Source organism: Syngnathus typhle, linkage group LG10, assembly GCF_033458585.1.
Source record: "Syngnathus typhle isolate RoL2023-S1 ecotype Sweden linkage group LG10, RoL_Styp_1.0, whole genome shotgun sequence".
Lineage (NCBI taxonomy): Eukaryota > Metazoa > Chordata > Actinopteri > Syngnathiformes > Syngnathidae > Syngnathus > Syngnathus typhle.
The window spans coordinates 1897763-1917944 of record NC_083747.1 but is presented as its reverse complement, the minus strand read 5'-3'; the positions used below and the strand labels follow the sequence as shown (position 1 = coordinate 1917944).

Sequence of the window (20182 nt, the reverse complement as noted above, 5' to 3'; positions counted from 1 at the left end):
AAATGGCTTTAAAACGCCCACTTTGAATGAGGAATAGAGCAACGCACATCGACTAAGAAATGGAGGTGAGGCCCTCCATGTATTAGTGACGTCACGGAAGGACGCGTCACAATTTCCCCATTGGAAATCATTGTACAGATTATCGCTTAAAATGTCAAAAAACAAGAAATAATATATTTACACCAGTCAACAACATACGTAAACATTGTTATATATTCAAATTAGGAGGGATTCATATGACTTACATTCCCCATGAAGTCTGATGCCACCTCCACCGCATATCCGAAAAGGAGGTGCTTTAAACGGCCACACTCAGCTGAGGGGTCGGCCTCCTGGCTGGAACTCAGGTGCTCAAACAAGCAAACTTTTGGGGATGGTGACGCCGTCCGGGGAGCCTCCTGGCTGAGCCGCGAGCCCGCTGACACTTTTGTGTTTGTTATTTTTTTGTAAATCTTTAGATATTAGGTTTGTTTTCTTTCATTTTCTTTGAGAAGTTCTCGCGGGCGTTCTGCAGGTGATCCGGGGTGCGTTCAATGACCACTCTCCTAGTCGGAAATTGGATGACTCATTTAATACACGAAAAAAGCAATGAAAGAGCAGAAATTTGTAACTTTGCTTTGGTAAAAGTTGCTACACTTGCTGGTACAAATTTCTGGTCTTTCTTTACTTTTTTCAATAAGTGAAAAAAAAAAGAAATGAAAATGATGTAGTGTAAAATACTTGATTAAATACAAAAGGTAGTTATATACTGCCATCTTGTGTACACACTTGGTAGTGCAACAAAACTAGAAAAGAAAACTCGGGTGTGCAAGTATAAAGTACTTTGAGCAAGTTATTAAAATAAGGACAAAAAAATGTGATTTCTAGAAGATAAATATCAGCAACATTTAGCTATACAAACTACTGATGCAAAATGACACAACCAAATTTAAATGAATAGTAACCACTACCATCGATTTATTTTTTTATTTAAAAGATTCCAATATTCTGTAAAAGAACATTTCCAAAAAAATGGAACTATGTACACAAAAGAAAATGGCTGAACATCTCAAGGCACAGACAAAAGTCATAAATAGCTCTCAAGCGTCCGATTCATTTTTTTTCTTCTTTAAATTCAATAAATACGAGCCCGTAGTAGCGTGTAAGCAGCAGCAATGGCTCAAGTCAAGTTTCCAGGAACGAAACAGTCACGAGAAACACACAAAATGAGTGATCGCCAGTGACCACAAAGCTGCATGTTCCCCACGCTGCCAATGGGATGGAAGGACAAAATGAAGAAGCACCAGGAAGTCTTTCGCAAAAAAATCTCATTTCATGTCTTTAAATTCAACTTGTTTTTTTTTTTTGGCTGCTAAAAAAAAAGGCTGCCAAGATCCCTCTCCCACTCAGTGATTAGTCGGTTTCTCCGTGCTGCTGGGTGGTGTCAAGACGGTTGCCATGGCAACCACGGGCGAAAGCGGGCAGTTGCTGACATCCTGAGTGTGGCGCTCTTGAGCTTTTCTCTGTCAGACGGAGTCAGTTGATTCAATTTCATTTTTAATGAAATACGCAACAACTAATATTCATGAATAACATTCACTGTGATGGAGCGAGACTCACCAGGAAGTCCAAGTAGGTAACGTGCGTCTGGATGTTGTGTCGGTCTTCAGTCTTCACTCTGGCGAAAGTCTTGAGCTCGGGTTTGGCCTCCGAGCGCAGCGTGTCCACAAAGGGGCTCATCCACCGCACGCACTCCGACACGCTTTCCCACGTCAGACCTGATGCACGTAAAACACGGAAAAACGTCACCGGGCTGCCTTTACCGACTGTTAGCGGCATCTGCGGAACCTACCGGACACTTTGTTGACGACGTCGAAGGTGGAGAAGTGACAGAAGGCGGCGGCGGCGAGGACGCTGTAGCTAAAGTCCAACGAGCGGATATCCATTATGCACAAGTCCAACAGCTGAGAGGACAGAACCACACACAGAAAAAAGTGTTTTGTGATGCGAGCACAGCCTCCACTGTTGTATGCTAGCAAACAGGAAGTTCTTACCTGCGTCATCTGAATGTATATTTCCTGTGAGAACTGCGGCACAAGAAAGTTCTCATCGCCGTTCTGGGCCTCCACTTGAGCGTAAAGCTTGAGCCAAGAGATGGGAGTCTCCGGGCAAAGATTCCAGTCTAATGCCTACGAGAAATCCAAAATGGAACCTTCAGAATTTAAAAAAAAAAAAAAAAAAGAGCTTGAACGTGGTTCGGAATGTGGGGCGCCACCTTGAGGATTTGAAGCTCGGTGCGGCGGATGTCCCACGTGTCGCAGGCGCCATCCGTCACGTAGGCAAACTCGCCAATTTTAGGAGGGTAGATCTCCTGCGGTAGAGGACTCGAATGAGATCGATACTTTTAGGCAGTGGACAAAAAGACGGGGGTGACCTCTGACCTCGATCTTGGAGGCGATGAAGAGCGCGGTGATGCCGATGAGTTGCAGGTAGTCCTTGTTGACGTCCTCCTGAGTCAGCATGAAGCGGTCAAAGAAGTCCTGCGCCAAGTACGCCGTTTGCCGGTGGAGGCAGTACACTTCGCTCACCTATGGAAAGAAATTTTGTTTTACACAAAAATTTAACAATGACATTTTGCAAATGTGTGATTCTGACCTCAAGTAACCAGTCGAGGAGGATGGCCCTCATGCTGGGCTGCAGCTTTTGGTGTCTCTGCAGGTAATTCTTGTCGTGAACGTACTTGAGCTCCTTGTTGAGCATCTTGATCCACACGTCGTCCGAGCTGGCCCAACTGCAACGTCGCCCTCAAGGTTAATATCAGGCGTGGGGCTATTCGAGGCGGCCATTTTAGGGAGGCTCTACCTGAGACAAGGGAGGGGCGAGGGCTTGATGAAGAGGTTCTTGAAACGGTATTGCTTGAAGCCGGCAAGGTCGGCGGGTTCCAGTTCTTTGTGCGGCGTCTCGATGAGGACGCACGGACTCGCTCCTTCGTCCGACCAACACTTCTACACCCCACAAAAAAAAAAAAAAAGTATACCGTTAATAATTAAAAAAAAACATGGCTGCCATCAGACGACCTGAAATATCTCAAATGGCTGATTTGACTTTTAAAGATGCCACTTAAGGAGCGTAGCAGCAGTTTGCTAATGAGACTCCCCTACCTCCTAAAAAAAAAAAAAACCACAAACCTGAATTTCATAGCAGCTTTGTTTCTTTGCAGCGGGTTGACTCTTCTTGGAGGGCTGCTACACAAACACAAGACCAGTCACACAAACGGAAACACCGACTTTTATTTTGTCGCATATTTCCCAAAAAACGCCTGTAAGCGATCTTTTCTCACTTTTCCCCCAACTGCGGTGGAACAATGTGTCTCATTTGCATAATCCCGCCCACATTTAAGATGATTGACGATGATGTCTGTGCGTCAAGCGTAAAACATGCGTCGACCGACCTCGCACTTTCTTTTCCTCAGTGGCGCTCTGGGCGTGGGTTCCAGCGTGTTTGAGTCTCTGGCTTGAAGGGTGATGCGATCACTGAGAAGAAACAAAAACATTATTGACTATCTATTTTCTCCTTGTGGGTGATCTGAAGCCTACCCCCAACTAAAATTCAGCGTGAAAAGTTTTCTTTTGTGTGACGTGAACAACAATGTACTTGATTGACGCAGACACGTTTAAATGCGATAATGGTCTGGGCCCGCCCGGCCCACCCTAATCCCAGGGGGGGAGGGAAGAACCCGCTCTCTCCACCCACCCCTGCCTCCCATCGCCCCTTCCACAAACAACGGCAGCAGGTGCTCGCTCACCTGCGTCTGGACATGTTCGTGGCGACTGGACTCGAGCTTCTGCAAAAGAGACAAATAAACGTTAGCATGCATGATAAGAAAAAAGAAGCCCGGAGATGGAAGTCACATTCCAGAGCCACTGCGGCACCTACGTGCTAAAGAGCCATCTTGTCGTATTTGACTCACAAGTGGCAATTATAAGTCAACAAAAGTCACCGTTACGCTTTTAAAGCCGAATATTGCGCACGCACGATGTTTCAATTCGCCGCCGATGACGAAAAAGTGACAAAATGGTGGCTTTAAATTGAAAAAAATGATGGTCTGACTGAATACAATGAGTCTGAATTGTTTGCCACAAAAATTGGTTGTATAATAATGAACCTACGAGTCAAAATGACTGTTTTGTCATTATTTTGTGACTCTACTCACTCTAATTCTTGAATTTATCATGCGTTAAATCCTTGTGGCATAGTACGTGGGCTCAAATGATAAGTACAGGGTGTGTAACAAGTTAATAACACTATAACAAAAGCTTATAAAGGATTTGTATTTGACATGACTAGGAAATACACGTTGTAACATTCGCATTTGTACAAAACAAAATGGTGCATTTAATGTTTAAAGAATGAATATGACAGACTGACTCCAGAGGAAGAAAAGGGGGGTGGTTGTTCCCTCGCTTTCAAACAAAAAAAACCTCAAAAAACACCCTACTTAATGGCACTTTTGGACCATCAATCGCTAGAATCAACCCTTCCAAACATTTCGCCGTACTTTGAGCGACGAAAATGAGTCAAAACGTCAAGTTTAAGCGAGAATAGAAACGCAAAGACGCGCCAATTCCAGCAGCGTTAAGCGGGAGGATTGAAGGAGCCCCCCCAAACTCTACGGCCACAAAGCCGTCTAAAAAGCACCCCGGACACAACCATGATGACTTTTTAACACGCCCCGAAACTAAACGAAACCCTCATCGTCTCTTTTAACCACACTCGTGACCATTTGGAAGCGGATAAACGCTTATAATGCGAGCTCAAGTTTGGGAGGGAAGCTACTGTAATTAGCTGCTGTTAGCTGGGTTGCTAACTGGGTCAACATTGCTCTCGATGATGTTAATAACACGATTATTAATACTCACAAAAGACGGGTTTTATAGCCATCGTACAAGCCACGAAGAACGACGAGGAGTTCAAATGTCATTTGGGAGACGAGGAAAAACGACTTTGTGAATGATACTTTGTCTTGTCAACTTTCGTTTGAAAGAAAAGTGCAAGATGGCACCAAGGGCGGCAGTAATGACATTGTAATAAACCAAGCGGATGTTGTTCAGTGTATATTTTCGATTTTAGGTGACAAATCATCGAAAACTTAGGCACATTCAATCTGCAACCGATTGCAAAACAAGACAAGAAAAAAAGACTGTTTTCACCTCACTAAGCAAGATACATCTCACATAAGGCCTAGTAGAGTGAAGACAGAGTTTAAAATTTCTCTTAAAGTGTATAAAAGAAGTCATCGGAGCGCTTGTCTTACCTCCAGAAGGAAGAATGAGTGAATGGATCAGCTGTGGCGCCGGCGCCAATCCTTATATCCGCCTCTTCTGCCGCGCTAGCACTGCGCATGCGCGTTCCCGGTTCGCACGTAAACGCGCTCAAAAGTTTGAAAACGAGCGGAAATATTCTCCGGCAACTCGTCTACGCAAGCCCCGGAGCCGGTGCGCCTGAACGAAGATTTAAACGCTCATTCGAGATAAACATTCGCCAATTTGAAGGGCTTTTTTTCCAGTTCCCTGAGCAAACCGCGTTCATTTCAATCGGCGGACGTAATTCACGGTGTTTTTCCACTGAAATACGGATTTTCCTATTTTCCGGTTGGATTTAAACGACGCGCCACAACCCCTTTAACCGACCGGAATGGGAATGAGGCAGGGAAGTTATTGCAAAGTGGCATATTTAGCCAATTTTTCACCAGCGGCCGGAGGAACTTCCGCGTTCAGGGGCGGAGTCGGCCTGACACTCGGCCAATGGAAGCCTAGCGCGACTCGTCACGTGACTCGGCGGGCAAAATGTAAACAGAAAAGCACGTGCTGCTGCTGTCAAATTTGTCAACAAAGCGAAAATGCGGACTTTTCGACATTATACCACATTTGTTAGGTAGAGAACACATTTATAATGTAACTTTAGGACTTAAACTTAAATGACAGAGTGTTGTTGTTGCAGTAGCTGTCTATCTATAGAAATAAACAATCAATTCAACAAGATTTTCTAAGTATACGTGGAAAACAATTATAATAGTCAAGCAGACACAAACGAAGACTTCCACAACTGAACGTGTGAGTATGAAAACATTTATTTCGCAACTTCTAAACGATCAAACATTGGAACTATTACAGTTTGAAAACAGACGACCCCCAGATAACATCAGAGTTCCAAGAAAAGTGAACAGTCGTACATATACAAAATACAGAGGAAATATGTCGATAAATAAAAGAAAAAACGTTAACCCTACAAATCCTACACCAAGTTAATTTTTCTGGGGTTTTTTTTTCTTTTGGCAAAGTGCGGTATTATTCCAGTAAACTACACAAGGAGAAAAACGTGTAACACTTGGTGAAAAAAAGAAAAATACAAATGCAAATGCCACATAATATTCTTCACTCTTGAGAATAAAAAAAAAACTGGAAGTTTTGCTACATGATTCTGTCTGCTTGCAAGAAAAAGAAAAAGGGCGCGTGAAAGAATGTGGTGCATAGTTGACATCCATTTGGGTCTTATGTTTTCTTGTAGAATGTTCCAAAACATAAAAGACAGAAAAACAAGAGTCCAAGTTCTTCATTGATGCATTGTCCTAAGAACACCTCAACCTGGAAGGCACGTGATGCGCAATTTTTCAAGGCATTGAACATTAGCAAAAAATAAACACAACAAATCCCTGTTTGCTTTCAAGACACACCAATCGAAATATCCTGTGATCCCTTGTGTCACAGATATTGTAAAAAAAACATGATTTGTGACATTCAAGCTATGATGAAAAAGTTTCAACGGCACCAGAGAAACTTCCCCAGGTTTCATTCGTTGGTGCTTTAAAATGACACAGAAGTCCTGATTGTAATCATTTCTCAAATGTGCCTGTTACTTCTTTTTTTTTTAAGTTAAGTAATCATCCTAAATATAATAACACGAGTACATGGTAAGGAATTTCTGCCCGCTTCTTTCATAACATCCACTAAAATGATTTAAAAGTAAAAATACAAGATATACCGTTTAGTCCATGAACAAAGTGAGTAATTTTTTTTTACCATAACGTAAATGTGGATTATTATTATTATTCATCCTCATCATGTTAAACGTCACACAACAAAACATCATCTTAATATCATACTTAAAAGATTACAGATCCTCGCTACCTATTTTTTTGGTTTAGTTTTACAAAGTGTATCTACAGCATGAACATAAAAAGATGTCGCAATCAACAGTCCAGGGACCAACACTAAATATCTCACAAGAAAAAAAAATAAAAAAATCATCAGCCATCAAGTAAATCTGCATTTCCGAGTAAAAAGTGATTGGTTGTGACCCTGAGAATTGGACTGCAGACTCATTTAAGAACAATAAAAAAAAAAAAATCGAAAAAATAACATTTTTCTTTTCCATTTTCTCCGTTTTCGCTTACTAACAACAACTCTACCAGACGCAAATACACACACGCGCACACAAACTTTCCCATACTGATATGTAATCTGTTTTTAAATGTTTTTTTTTCAGAAAAAAAATAATATTTTGGACTTTTTTTTCTTTTTAAATACATTTTTCTTACGTTTCTATTCAATGTAAAGCTACAGTGAAAACAAGGCAAGCTTAGTGATATCTACCCCATTTTTTTTTAAACTTTTTTTTCCTCTTCCTCTGTTACGTTGATGGTGAAAATGACGGGAAAAAAGTCAGAGGCAGGACAACACGTGAATTTTCCCCTTTCGGTGCAATGGAGTGACTTTTTTTTTTTTTGGGATGATGAAAACAATCGGTTCGGTTCTCTATTTACACTCGAGCTGAAGGGACGATCAACACCTTCGAGCGGGGGACCCGGTTCCCATCTGAGCTTTGCACGTAAAACATTTTGACGACTGGCACCACGTAACAATGTCGGGGCCGCTTTTCGTAATCTGTGTCGCCGCGTCGGCCGTCCACACCACAATTAATATGCTACGTTGTTTAGCGACAAGCTAACATTCGGAGTTTGAATGGTGGAGATAACAGCGTCGGCAAATCACAAAGACCTTTCTTGCCCCAAATCCGGTAACTGGAACCCAACTGTGACGTTCAAGTATTGTGACAGGTTGTCGGGTGATGATGTCATCATGGATAAAGTGAGTCCGCCCTCCGAGTAAAGTGACCTACAGCGCTGCTGATTCTACACGTGAGGAAGAAGAGTCCACGAAGGAAGGAGAAGACAAACATATCGTCTCGGGACGAGCTGCTGGTGCTTGTTGCGTGACGGCGAGGCGAAGGCGGCGCCCTCAGAAGTTGAGGTGGCGCTGGCTGGGCTGGTGCAGGTGGGTGGGGCCGGCCTTGGGCGGGTGCAGCAGGTTGAGGCGGCGCAGCGCGTTGCGGGACAAGAGCGACTGGCCGGCCAGGCCCGGGCGCTGCGGGAACAGGCCGGCGCGGGTGGACAGCGCCGCCGCGTAGCATGCCGACTGATGCGAGCCTGCGCGGCGCTGGACCGATGACACGTCTGGCCTGCGAGACAACATAACGATATTAGCGCTAAATTCTCCACCCTAAACTCTTCAAACCGATCCCCGAATTACCAACCTGTGACGTGAAGCGTCCAGAGCGCGCCTGCCTTTCTCCTTGGGGGCGGCGGTCAGGTCCAGAGAGCGCTGCATGGGGTTCTGGTTGAGCCTGGGGGGGCTGTGGTGGGCGTAGACCGACATGCTTGGGTGTTCAATCAGCAGGTTCTCCAGAGGACTGGTCTCCACCAGGACGGACTGGACCCCGCGGCCGGTGAAACACGGCGGCGGGGTGACGAACCAGCTCTCCTCCAAGGACGAGGCGTCCAGACGCAGGAAGTCGCCGTCCTCGTCTTCCTCCCCCTCGTCGTCTTCGCCGCCGCCGTCCGGGTCGGTGTCGGCCGTGGAGTTGAGGGAGGTGCAGGAGGCGTAGCGGACGGGAGGGCTGGCCATGGGGGACGGGATCATCACCAGGTCCTCGTCGTCTTCCTCCTCGCCCCGGCCAACGGTGGAAGCGGATAGGCTGTCGCCGCCACGCTGGCTTGAACAGCTATCGGCTGATGACACAAGAACAATATTTTTACAAATATCAGTCTCACTCAAGGTAAATGAAGACGGGCCAAAAAAAAAACATTTGTGCCAATGGATAAAGGTGTAGTGTTTCATATGTAACAGCAGGAGGCGCTGTGACAGTGTTGCCTGATGGTTTAGCAGCCAAACATCCCGTGACCCAACCTGACCACAGGCTCACCAACAACAGCTCTACAAACACACGCTGACATTATATTTGAAGCCCGAAAGGAAGCCAAATGTGGAGGCCAACACACACACACTCGCTGCAGCTTCTCATGACTCACCCAGACAGGAAGTTAAGCTCTCAGCTGGCCCGGCCACTAAAAATAACCCGTCTATAATTTTTTTTCTCTTTAAGGAACGATAAGTCAAATATTGCAATCGAGCGACTTTTCCTTCCGGATTTTTTTCTTTTTCTGCCTGATAGCATAGCATCCAAACACGTGAGCAGAGAGGAATAGATGCAAGAACATTGCAAACAAACCGGCTCGCTGTTTGTTGACTTCCTTTTTTGGTGGTAAGTCACAGGACACTTCATTAGGTACACGACCCCAACGAAAAATATCCACCGTCTTGCTATAACTTGCATTTGCGATTGCTCATTGAGTTGAATTAAAGAAGTTTACCAAAATCAGTCGGACAAGTTTGAGCACATCAAAGGTGAGGCTCACCCAGAAAGTTGACCAGAATCCAGTCTTCCTCCTCCTCCTCCTCCTCGGGCTGCTTATCGTGGCGAAGGCGGCGGGTTGGCTCGGGCGCGGCGACGTCGTCGCCGAACAAGGCGCTGGCGAACCTCTGGAACATCCTGCTGGGGCGTGGGCGCGCTTCGGGGAAGGGCCGAGAGGCGCTTCGGTCATCAGCTACGGGCGGGCAGGCGCTCGGCCGGGGCGCTAAAGTGCATCAGGTGGTCGCAACTCATCGGAGAGCCAGGGGGCCACACATGGTATAATAGATGCGGGGCGGGGGGACTGACTCAGAGACCTGAAAGACACGGGAGATCCATTTTAGCATGTCAGTTCATGACATCACAGATATTTCTGATCAATCACTCTTTATTGTTTTTTTATAATATACGTGCAAATTTTGAGTAGCATTATTATTTGTAACTGAACAGTGATGTTCATTCCCATTAATCTATGGCACTCTACCTTATTAAGCTTGCGTTACGGGAAAAAAAAAAAGTTTAATTTAATTATGATATGTATTGTAATATGCTCTCCATCTCCCGAGTTTCCAATCATCGCACATGCGTTTGCAACGTTTAACATACGAAACGAACACATGTTGTGGTTCTTTTGTGTTGTAAATTGGAAGGATTACGCAGTCCGCAGCTGCGACGGTTTCAGCTGTTGAACGAACAAAAAAAAAAAAAAAAAAAGGGTTCCATTCAACAGCGGTAAATAGGACACGCACCAACATCATCACAGTTGGTCAAAGCTGGAGGACAAAGCGCATAGTCATTCAGCGCCACAGGGACTCTTCGTTGCTTTATTTAAAGTCATGACAACGCTTATTTCTGCCTTGCTAGTATTTTAGCCAGTTGGACCTATCCAGACACTCAAATGTCGGATTTATTTGGCGGTATCTAAACTACCCGTGACTTGCCAAAGCTGTGACGCTTTCAAAACCGCGACCGTAGCTCGTACATCGCCATACTCGAGATGTTTTGATGGCGCTAATACTCACAATGCCGTCTAACTTCTGTCCCGGCGTCTAAGTTTCTACTTCTTGAGTTTCTATAACGGATGGAGCCTCGTTCAAACGTGTTTAACGTGCGAAAACGCGTGTCGTGACTTGAGTTTGCTCGTTGCCCGAACGTTCTTTGTTTACTCGAATCGAAAACGGCGCATGGTTGTGATTGTTGTTCGTCAGAATCTTTACATTTCGTGGGCCTTTGTTCTTAAAGGTAGAGGAGCGCCACTCACACAATTCTTTACTGAATTTTAATCCAAACTTGCTTTGATTGGATGCATGGCAGTCGTAAGTTTTCAAATGTCTGATTTGCTCGCAGCACCTGAACACGTCACGCGGTTCACTGCGGTTGTGCTGCGTTTGCGTCTCTTTTCACACTCGTACATTTCAATTTGAGGTAATAAGTGGCTTTTTTTTTCTGGAAAAGTCGTCGAACTTTAAACATCATAAACATGTTTGGACAAGGGGAAAAAAACGACTGTCCAACACACCATCGTAGGAGAGCAAAATAAAAATCAGATAATCTCCTGTCAACAACTCAGAACAAGTAAACAAATACCGAATCAACAAGTTAAATGTCAGATGTCAGATGAAAATAATCCTAACAAGTAGTTACAAGTGTGGATTTGTTAGTATTTGCTGGTTTCAAGACAAAGTAAATTTAGCAAAATATAAAAGTTGATTAATAGTTACATACATACACCAACTGATTCCGTTGGAAAAGATGGGTACTTATAGCCAAACTACCTTGTAAATTTTGAAATCAACCAAATAAAAAGACGCTTTTAGTTGAGTTTTCACGAAGATCGATTAGTCGATTTATCGGCTGCCATTTTAGGCCTTTAAGTGATAGTCTTAGAGAAGCCTGTTTGTCTAAGACGGTTTAGCTCGTTAGCAGCCGGGCGTGGAAAAGAAGAAGTGGGGTGGGGGTAGGGGATTTGTTATTCGACACGACTTTGGTCACGATCAAACCACGTAAACACAATGTTATTACGGTGTAACAACAACACACAATCGAATGCACTGGAGAAAATACGCAGTTACAAACACGCAAGGACTTAAAAGCATCATGAAGAAAATATGCCGAGTGGAACAAAACGTACAACATTTATATGATGCCATCAATGATCAGAAAAGAGCAACAAACAGTCCGATCTAAGTGAAGATGCATTTAAGAAAAAAAAAATCTGGATTTATTCTGCAGAATGATGAATTCTGCGTGCGGGGAGAAAACAAAGAACCCACCTGCAGCTCAGCCGACGACGTCAATAAAAAAGCGAAAATTCCTTCTTGATCGCGAGGTAGATGTGTGTCTTTTTCTAAAAACGAAAAACTCCACGATTTCTTCGTAGAAGAAATAAAGTAGAAAAAAAAAGGCGTAAGGTTAGGAATTTAACATCGGCTGTTGTATCTTCTTGGTTTCCCCCGACTGCTCCTTTTGTTATTGTTGTGTGCGCTTAGGCCTCCTCAACAGCTGATCGGCGTGACGTCAGGCAAGGCGGAGCCAACGCCCGCGTCTCGGCCAATCGTGGGGCGCGGGAGCGAGTGTCACTAACACACGTGACCGTGTTCTCTGAAGGACAAGACTGGGCAACGCTCTCATGAGCCCCCGAACGTTGCATTGTTATGCAAGTCGGTTCATATCCGGTTCCGGTTGTGTTTTGTAACGTTTGTAAACGCAATCTGGATTCAGTGTTTTTGTTATTGTAGTTTTACGATGTTTCAATGACGTTTATTTTGTACATATGACCCTTTTCAGAATTAAAATAAAATGAGCATTTTGTAAGTCACATTTTTGGTTGGTTTTAATTTTGAGGGAAAAAAAAGTTGAAGGCAATAAAGATGGATTTTAACCAATATACAAGTATTTTTTTAAAAAACACAAGTCTTCTTTGAGGAACAAAACTTAAATTAATCATTTTCCCTCAATTAAGTACTTTTTTTTTCAGCAAAAAAAGATTAAGAAATTTAAGATGAAGAGAAATGAAAAATTGAGTTGGTGCTATCTTATTTTCTAAGTGGCTGAATTCCTCAACCAAACATATGAATCGTTCCTTGCTTGATTCAAATCAACCGGACCAAAACAAAACCATAGATTAAGATTGGACAAACACGCACATGAGATAAGACCTGCTTGTCTGGCCTGCCGTTTTTCCATTTGAGCACAAGCAGGTCTTACCTGTCCATTTGAGGACATCACAACACTGATAAGAACGTCCTTGATGGCTTCTGCATGACATCAACCCTACGAGAACCTTCCAAAATGTTCCAACGGGGTTAATCTTTAATCATTCTAACCTCTTTTTAAACATTTAAACATTGTCTCCACTTTGTGAAAGCAGAATTTAGTTTCAAGGAATGGGGGTGGACAAAATGTTCCCACCTCATTCAGTGTGTCAGTGTTCCAGCAAAACAATAATAAAGAGCCTCCTCCATATGTGGAGTTGGGTGGGCTTGTCTTTACGTAAGCGTGTTTTCCTGCGAGTTGCACAACTGCACTTGGGTCCACGCACAGGTCAATACCCGACTATTTTTTTTCTGCTCTATTGGGAAATGGGACACGATGTACAGTATGGAAAAAGCAACTGGTGTCATGATGCAATGTGTCATGTTGTGTTCCCAAGAATCTCACATTTCATTGAGTCTTTCTTTTGAGTGATTATTCACTGCAGTTGTTCATTTCATGTTGTACTTCTTATTTTACTCTTTTTTTTTTAAAGATTTTTTAAAATTTCATTAGTTAAATAATCGCTGGTGCATTTTCTATGTGTTAATGTATGTCCTGATGTTTAATTATTTAAAAAGGTTAATTTTGTAATGTTTAAATAACCTTAATTTTTTTGTGCGTTCAAATATAGACAGGATATTTTCTTTTTTTCTGCTGTGGTGACCTCATGCATGACGGGAGCGCCGACAGGGTCATGCCCTTCCCGCACTTTACCGTCAACACGTTGAGGGGAATGCGAATGAGACACACTGACCTCTGAGCTTTTGCCTTGACTTTCTTTTTGATTTCTTCACACAATTCCATGTAATTGTCATGACATATTTACATGTTGTTTCCTTGGGTGGAGTGTTGGGCCACAAATATGTGCACACACCCAGGGGAGCAAATCACACACTCTTCCTGCACAGTATTGCATCAGATTGATTGAGTTCAAAACAGTGGCAAAGTCCTTCAAGTCACAAAGTCAACTTCTTTTCTCGGCAACAACAATGCAACAAGTCATGTAAAATTTGGTTTTAAAAATATTTTAATACCACGTATTAATTACAAAATATTAGGTTTTCAGTGTTTTGGGGGATTTATGTTTTTGGCATATTGTATTTTATATCGATTTATTTTATTTTCTCTCAATTGATCAATTCCTTTGTTTTCTTAATTTTCTAATTTTATTTATACATCCAAATTATTCAGACTTGAAAACACATTTAACATATGAAAAAACAAACAAGGGAAAAACACAGCAGTGTTTGCTGTTCGTGAGTCTTTGTCGCCCTCTACCAGGTCGACAAGGGAATTACATCCTAAAGGCTTTTTCGCAAGCCAACAGAAATTGACAACACACCAGACAGAAAAATGAGTCTTTTCTTTATTCATTTATTGGATAGTCTCATCAAATATTGATATAGCACTATAAATATAAATTTCCAATAATTCTATACATTCTTCATTGATATCTGAATATTCTATCGAAATGATTTGGACTGCGATTCCAGTTGACTGGCAGCAGAATTTATCCCTGAGAATGACCACAATCTCCAAAAATAAAAATTCAAATAAAGTATCATACTTTAAGTTATAATTAAAAAAATATGTGTGTGTGGAATGTCTGTCAAGTGTGACAAGACTTTGTGGAACTCACCTTTTCCAGTGTTTTGAAAGTCAAGCGTCTCTTCTTCATGGCCTAGATTATTTCCAGTGAGTTTGAGCAATCCCGATCACATTTGTCAGCCGTACGGCCGTTGGAAACCTCTTCGTCGAAGGTGGTCAGCGGCAGGTAGGGGTAGTTGGCACGCGTGCCGCTCACCCGTGAGGGCCTGCGCAGCAGGGCCACCACAGCCAGCAGGTTGAGCAACAGCAGAATGCTCAAGATGATCGTGAGCGCCAACCAGGTTGCCCTGAAATAAAATAAAAAATACATTTTCAGGATTTGTTTTCTCTCTGCAAAAAGTTGCTTGATGAAAAAGGTGCCAATATATGAAAAGTCATAATGACTTCCTAAAAACAAAATCGAAAGTTGCAACTTACTCTGTCAGATAAGTTTCTCGCTCCTGCTCTTTGTCCCTTGAGCGTCCACCTGAAAAGATAACTCCACTCAATACGCACTTCTGAGATATTCGGTACTGAGCTCGTGTCTGGCTTCAGCTTTTCTGTGGCTGGCGCTCCATCTCGCGTACCTTCTTCGCAGGTTGCTCCGGAGAATCCCGGCACGCAGCTGCAGCCTCCGTGGACGTGATGGCACGAGCCGCCGTTCATGCAGATGCAAGTCAGATTGCAGCCGTTGCCATAGGAACCTGCCAAACATTCTGAGGAAAAAAATATTTCATTGACACATCTGAGTTTGTGTTAGCGCCTCTTGCTAGCTACGTACCTTGACTGCAGTTCTTGCCTCTCCATCCGGCGTGGCAGACGCAAGCGCCTGCGACATGAATGGGAAATGAAGCATCTGAGCTAAAAGGTGAGGTGGTCCGCAATGCTTACCGGCGGTGCAGACCCCGTGGGGACGGCAAAATGGCGGTTGACACACCGCCGACTCGCAGCCGGCGCCCCGCCAGCCTTCCTGGCAGCGACAAACTCCGTCCTCGCATACGCCGTGTCCGCCGCAGTCCGCCGGCCGGCAACGTCGCGGGTGGACGCACAGGACGGTGGAGACTGCCCGAGCGCAGCGCCACCTTGTGTTTGCCTTGCTGAGGGTGGGGGAATCGTTTCAGTCTGCAGCGAGAGGTGATTTCTGTTTACGAGGCGGAATCTACCATTTGTCGGACGGGTAGCTGGCCAAGATGCCATTGGACACAAAGGTGGACGAGCCGCCGCCATCCGTATTGATAGCGTTGATGACTCCATTTTCTTTGAGAAAGTCAGCCATCTCCCAAAGGTTCATTCTGTCAAGACATTGTCATAAAGATAAGATATGTGGAGTTCTTTTTTTTTTCTTCCAAATCTCTCACCCCCTTTCTCCCGTCTGTCCGTCTACCTGCACCAAGACAACCCTGCCCTCGGCGTCGTGACCCAAGGCCGTCCTGGCCGAAATAACGTCGGTGAAATACTGCAAGGAGCCTGCCAAAACGCTTCCGGGTTATTCATGACGCAACGCTATGACCACCGTCGAAGCACGAGGACGTCAGTACCGGTCTCCTGCGTCCCCTTGCATTCAGCCTTCAGACTGGAATTAACGTACACCTCGCCATTCCTCAGCAGCCAGATGACTCCGCTCACCAACTGAACAAAGGGATTGGATTCATCCAAAACCTCGTCCTCGGACAGATACCTACACACAGAGAAGCCCAATATCGAGTGAAAAAAAAATATTAATTACAATTTGATGAATTTTCCATCTCTTACCCAAACACCAGGGTGCCGTCCCTCCTCATGCCAAACTGGGCGTTCTGCACGCCGCCGCTGTCCTGCACCATCCTACCGTCACTCACCACGTTGCCCAGACACTGGCCTGTATGTGTGTCGAAGAAGCCGCCGTTCTGGGCGTACAGACAGCCAGGGGCCCGGGACGTGGCTTCCACCGTAGACAAAGTGTAATTGGCGCAACCTCCCGGCCCACCTGGCTCCAGCACCGACAGGGTCCTCAGTGGGTCGTGGACGACAGTAAAATGGGCTGAAGCAAAAAAACAAACCACAACAATAAATAAAGTTTAAAAAAAAAGATAACGCTAATAATGTGATGCTTACCGGTCCCAACACGGCCAGGCAGTTCGTACGCGACCAGCCTGGACTCGGCTACCGGTAGACCGCTGTGGTTGCTGGCACCAATGTTCTCGTGTGTGAGATTGCCGTGCACGTTGGCCTGACAGTCACTGAAGCGTGAGTGGTGAGGACCCAGGCCGTCCGGGTTGGGCTGCGGGATGCTCATGTGGGCCACTGGGGTGTCATCCAACGCCCACACTCTGAAGAGGGAAGGCAAGGTAGCGAGAAATGTTTTCAGTCCTTCCATTTAAGTGGAAATGAATGAAATATCGTTTTAGATATTTGCCGAGTGATTTTCAATTATTTTTACGTGGAAATGCAGAAGTTAGGGTCACGTGATTGGATATTAAAAATGTAAATATGGTATAAACAGAGGGTGTTTTTTTCATCAAATATTTTGCATAGTCATCAAATATGACGTAGATATAGTGCAAATGTATAGAAACTAAATTGTTAAAATTATACACAGAGGAGCTGTCGACCAAATGTAACGGATTATAACAATGAGGAAGTGGGTGACTGTCGAGAAATTAAAAAACACTTAAAGTCAGTGAATATTAATTTTTTAAAGTACTCTAAAGGACAGTATTAGTTTATATCAAAGTTGTTATTTGGAGAGAAACAGAGTAAAAGTTTCCATATGCTGCAGCTAACTAATTAGCATCCCCGGTCGTTTGCTCCACACACTCACCCGTCACCGGGACTTCGGCTTGTCCACAGCCGGCAACAAAGACATAAAAACAGCCTCAAAAGCCTTACAGATATTTGTCTGGGTGCCATGAGGAGCTCCTCTTATTGATTAAAGAAGTGTCAAGTGACTTTTCTCCCTCATGTCACGCCGCATTGCCACTTTTTTTTGTAGCGTACACTTACTTACAAAGTAGACATAAAAGTCAACTTCCTCAATAACGGTTGTGCCTTTCAAAATAAAGGTATTGTTTCCGCGAAACGAGTTACAAAATAAAAGCATGTGTATGGTGCCAACAAAATAATACGGGGTAGAACAAAAATTCATTTTTACATTATAGTGACACCTGGTGGTCAAGGTAGGTACAACAGGTTTGACGGTGACCATTGTCTCTCAACATGATTTTCGTTATACGCATGCCGTTACGCAATCTCGCCATAGATGGCGGTATCGAGCTCATGGTGGTGTCCACCATCCACCAAAAACATCCAGAGAAGAAGAAAAAGTAGGAAGTTGAAGGGTAAAAACATGGCAGCGAGCATCAGTTGTATAAATCACGCAGTGTCGTGCGTGAAACCTTCGCTGTTCTTCACCGTTCAGCGCAACACGTCCCCGGTCGGCGCGTGCGCTCGGCGGGCGGCGGAAATTCGGAGTGTTCGAGCCGCGGCAAGCGCTACTGCGGAAGTTCAGCACAATGAGAAGTTCTGCTTAGAATTGGTCAGGTGGGTTCCGTTCTCTGCTTGGATAACCAGTCAAGGTTGGAGTTGAATCATCTCCCAATTCTGGAGGAACCCATCATTGATACCTGCTACTGTAACGGAATTCTATGGATCGATCTGAAATCATCTTTTTAACAGGTCCAGGGACTACGAGGGCTTTGTGTGCTCCCTCCTGCTACCAGAAGCGGCACGACGCTCCGCCTTGGCTTTGCGAGCCTTCAATGTAGAACTAGCCCAGGTGAAGGACTCGGTCTCTCAGAAGTCTCTCGGTCTGATGCGAATGGAGTTCTGGAAGACGACGATCGAAGAAATCTACAGAGACAAACCACCAAAGCAGCCGGTCAGCATGGAGCTGTGGAAGGTAACTAGGAAAAGAATTTATCGGCTATCCTTCTGTTTTAAAAAAATATTTTTTTGTGCAGGCCGTGAAGAAGCATAACCTGACCAAAAGATGGCTGACAAGGATGATAGCAGAAAGAGTAAAGCGACTTAGACCGTGACATATTTTTTGGGACAAACGGGATGGATTGGAACGAATCTTCGTTTCAGGAAAAGGATCTGGATGACAGAGGCTACCGCAACCTTCAGGAGCTGGAGTCCTACGCCGAGAACACGCAGTCTTCACTCTTGTACCTGCTGCTTGAGTCTCTAGGTGAGAAGGTCTTACAAGAACATTAAAAAAAAAAAGACATCATTTTTGCAAATGTCCCTTGCGGCAGGTATTAAGGACGTCCACGCAGATCACGCGGCCAGTCACGTGGGCAAGGCTCACGGCATCGTGACGTGTTTGAGGGCCACCCCTCATCACAGCGTCCGCCGCAGAGTTTACTTGCCCGTGGACATCTGCATTTTGGTAAGCTTCTTGGCTCCTATACTTCTCCACGCCAGGAGTTTGATCTTTGTCTCTTTGCAGCACAGGGCTTCGCAGGAGGACTTTATCCGCGGCAGCCGGGAGCAGAACATCCGGGACGTGGTGTACGACGTCGCCAGTCAGGCTCACGTTCATCTGGAACACGTCAGTACACAAATGACAAACTTGTAGTTAATCTGGCGCCCTCCTGTGGCCACCCGGGACATTACAGCAGACAAAACAAACAAGGTTTATTTACAAGAATCAGTTCCACAGGGAATTGAACAATTTGTAAAAATAACAAATATGCAGTGGCTTGACTATATTATTATTATTAATTAATTATATATCTACTTTAGAGCAAGCATGTTCCCAAGTCGCGTTGGCGCCACGAACATTCTTCATTAATTAGCAGTAGAGCGTCAGTGTGAAGGTCACTAAGTGTGAAGGTCACTTTAACGGCCGCATGCTGTTTCAGCTTCTGCAATCACACGCACACATACAGCCACTTGTGTTTTATTTTTTGCTTTTGTCTACCCCCCCTCCAGGCACGTTCGTTCCGCCCCAGCGTCCCGGCAGCTGCGACGCCGGCTTTCCTCCACATGGTAAGTCCTCTCACGGCAACTCATAGGCTCATGAGCGCTCCTGGCTCTGTTGTCAGTGGGGTTGCTTAGCCAACTTCAAATATATGTGTTTTGAGCCTTACCCGCTTGGCTTGCAACGAGCATATGATCGTGGTTATTTTTTTTGCATGGCTACGTTAGGAAACTAGCTCGGCGTCCCCTCTCAACCTACAAAAAAAATTAATTGGGGATAATTGCAGGCCTGAGCGACTGCCATCCCAAGCATCAAAAAAAAGATCCCAGACTACAAAACATTTACGTTGTCAATAAAATGCAACTAAAAAGATAATTCCATCACCGAGCGCCGCGATTGGTCGGGTAGTTTTACCTGTTGCTCTGGTGTTCCAGGTGGTGCTGGAGGACTTCCTGCAGAGGGTGAGGAAGGCGGACTTTGACATCTTCCATCCGAGCCTGCAGAAAAGAAACCCCCTACTCGCCATCCAGCTTTACCTGCGTTCCTGGAAGAAAACCTACTGAAGGCCCTCAAAGGCTTTTTTTTTTTCTTCCAAGAGACTTCTGAGCAGAAAACACACACAAAAAGCAAAAAGTAGACCTAAAGAAATGGACATTTACAGCTTCTTCTAGAAAATAAAAAAAATAAAAGTGAGAAAATGGCTGATTATAC

The 20182-nt window shown here is 44.5% G+C and overlaps 4 protein-coding genes across 7 annotated transcripts; 1 reads left to right on the top strand and 3 right to left on the bottom strand.

Annotated features, from left to right (window-relative positions):
* Positions 1-951: 951 nt before the first annotated feature.
* Positions 952-5413, bottom strand: ccne2 (cyclin E2). Of its 3 annotated transcripts, none has more exons than XM_061288354.1 (12): positions 5294-5413; positions 3785-3823; positions 3431-3512; positions 3168-3221; positions 2842-2984; positions 2635-2770; positions 2421-2567; positions 2255-2350; positions 2034-2168; positions 1832-1943; positions 1600-1757; positions 952-1502 (listed from the first exon to the last, which is right to left on the bottom strand). In XM_061288354.1, the coding sequence occupies exons 1-12, from the start codon at positions 5380-5382 to the stop codon at positions 1386-1388; spliced, it is 1308 nt and encodes a 435-aa protein (XP_061144338.1). In that variant the 5' UTR covers positions 5383-5413; the 3' UTR covers positions 952-1385. The 3 variants fall into 3 exon arrangements, with proteins under 3 accessions (XP_061144338.1, XP_061144337.1, XP_061144339.1); XM_061288353.1 differs by having other exon boundaries at positions 3168-3224; positions 5294-5412; XM_061288355.1 differs by lacking the exon at positions 5294-5413 and adding an exon at positions 4899-5234 and having other exon boundaries at positions 3168-3224.
* Positions 5414-6091: 678 nt separating this feature from the next.
* On the bottom strand, positions 6092-12227 carry tp53inp1 (tumor protein p53 inducible nuclear protein 1). The gene is made up of 4 exons (XM_061288363.1): positions 12000-12227; positions 9734-10043; positions 8572-9046; positions 6092-8496 (listed from the first exon to the last, which is right to left on the bottom strand). Exons 2-4 carry the CDS (start codon positions 9864-9866, stop codon positions 8277-8279), a joined length of 828 nt encoding a protein of 275 aa, XP_061144347.1. The 5' UTR covers positions 9867-10043; positions 12000-12227; the 3' UTR covers positions 6092-8276.
* Positions 12228-14329: 2102 nt separating this feature from the next.
* nagpa (N-acetylglucosamine-1-phosphodiester alpha-N-acetylglucosaminidase) lies at positions 14330-17590 on the bottom strand. Its single transcript, XM_061288351.1, has 11 exons — positions 17369-17590; positions 16663-16877; positions 16321-16588; positions 16107-16246; positions 15927-16035; positions 15732-15860; positions 15460-15665; positions 15350-15397; positions 15156-15284; positions 15007-15055; positions 14330-14876 (listed from the first exon to the last, which is right to left on the bottom strand). Exons 1-11 carry the CDS (start codon positions 17455-17457, stop codon positions 14663-14665), a joined length of 1596 nt encoding a protein of 531 aa, XP_061144335.1. The 5' UTR covers positions 17458-17590; the 3' UTR covers positions 14330-14662.
* A 271-nt stretch (positions 17591-17861) lies between these two features.
* ndufaf6 (NADH:ubiquinone oxidoreductase complex assembly factor 6) lies at positions 17862-20169 on the top strand. Of its 2 annotated transcripts, none has more exons than XM_061288360.1 (8): positions 17862-18087; positions 18223-18445; positions 18507-18563; positions 18634-18736; positions 18804-18937; positions 19003-19099; positions 19483-19539; positions 19906-20169. In XM_061288360.1, the coding sequence occupies exons 1-8, from the start codon at positions 17894-17896 to the stop codon at positions 19950-19952; spliced, it is 912 nt and encodes a 303-aa protein (XP_061144344.1). In that variant the 5' UTR covers positions 17862-17893; the 3' UTR covers positions 19953-20169. The 2 variants fall into 2 exon arrangements, with proteins under 2 accessions (XP_061144344.1, XP_061144342.1); XM_061288358.1 differs by having other exon boundaries at positions 18998-19099.
* The last annotated feature ends 13 nt before the right edge of the window (positions 20170-20182 follow it).

Coding starts and splice junctions, on each gene's coding strand:
- ccne2 (XM_061288353.1), bottom strand. CDS start 5,382: ATGCGCAGTGCTAGCGCGGCAGAAGAGGCGGATATAAGGATTGGCGCC. Junction 3,513..3,784: donor ACGAACATGTCCAGACGCAG/GTGAGCGAGCAC, acceptor GTTTCTTCTCAG/TGATCGCATCACCCTTCAAG. Junction 1,758..1,831: donor CGTCGTCAACAAAGTGTCCG/GTAGGTTCCGCA, acceptor TACGTGCATCAG/GTCTGACGTGGGAAAGCGTG.
- tp53inp1 (XM_061288363.1), bottom strand. CDS start 9,866: ATGTTCCAGAGGTTCGCCAGCGCCTTGTTCGGCGACGACGTCGCCGCG. Junction 9,047..9,733: donor GATTCTGGTCAACTTTCTGG/GTGAGCCTCACC, acceptor TTGTGTCATCAG/CCGATAGCTGTTCAAGCCAG. Junction 8,497..8,571: donor CTGGACGCTTCACGTCACAG/GTTGGTAATTCG, acceptor GTTGTCTCGCAG/GCCAGACGTGTCATCGGTCC.
- nagpa (XM_061288351.1), bottom strand. CDS start 17,457: ATGGCACCCAGACAAATATCTGTAAGGCTTTTGAGGCTGTTTTTATGT. Junction 15,285..15,349: donor AGGCAAGAACTGCAGTCAAG/GTACGTAGCTAG, acceptor TTTTTTCCTCAG/AATGTTTGGCAGGTTCCTAT. Junction 14,877..15,006: donor CGAGAAACTTATCTGACAGA/GTAAGTTGCAAC, acceptor ATTTTATTTCAG/GGCAACCTGGTTGGCGCTCA.
- ndufaf6 (XM_061288358.1), top strand. CDS start 17,894: ATGGCAGCGAGCATCAGTTGTATAAATCACGCAGTGTCGTGCGTGAAA. Junction 18,088..18,222: donor TTCTGCTTAGAATTGGTCAG/GTGGGTTCCGTT, acceptor TCTTTTTAACAG/GTCCAGGGACTACGAGGGCT. Junction 19,100..19,482: donor CTCACGTTCATCTGGAACAC/GTCAGTACACAA, acceptor CCCCCCCTCCAG/GCACGTTCGTTCCGCCCCAG.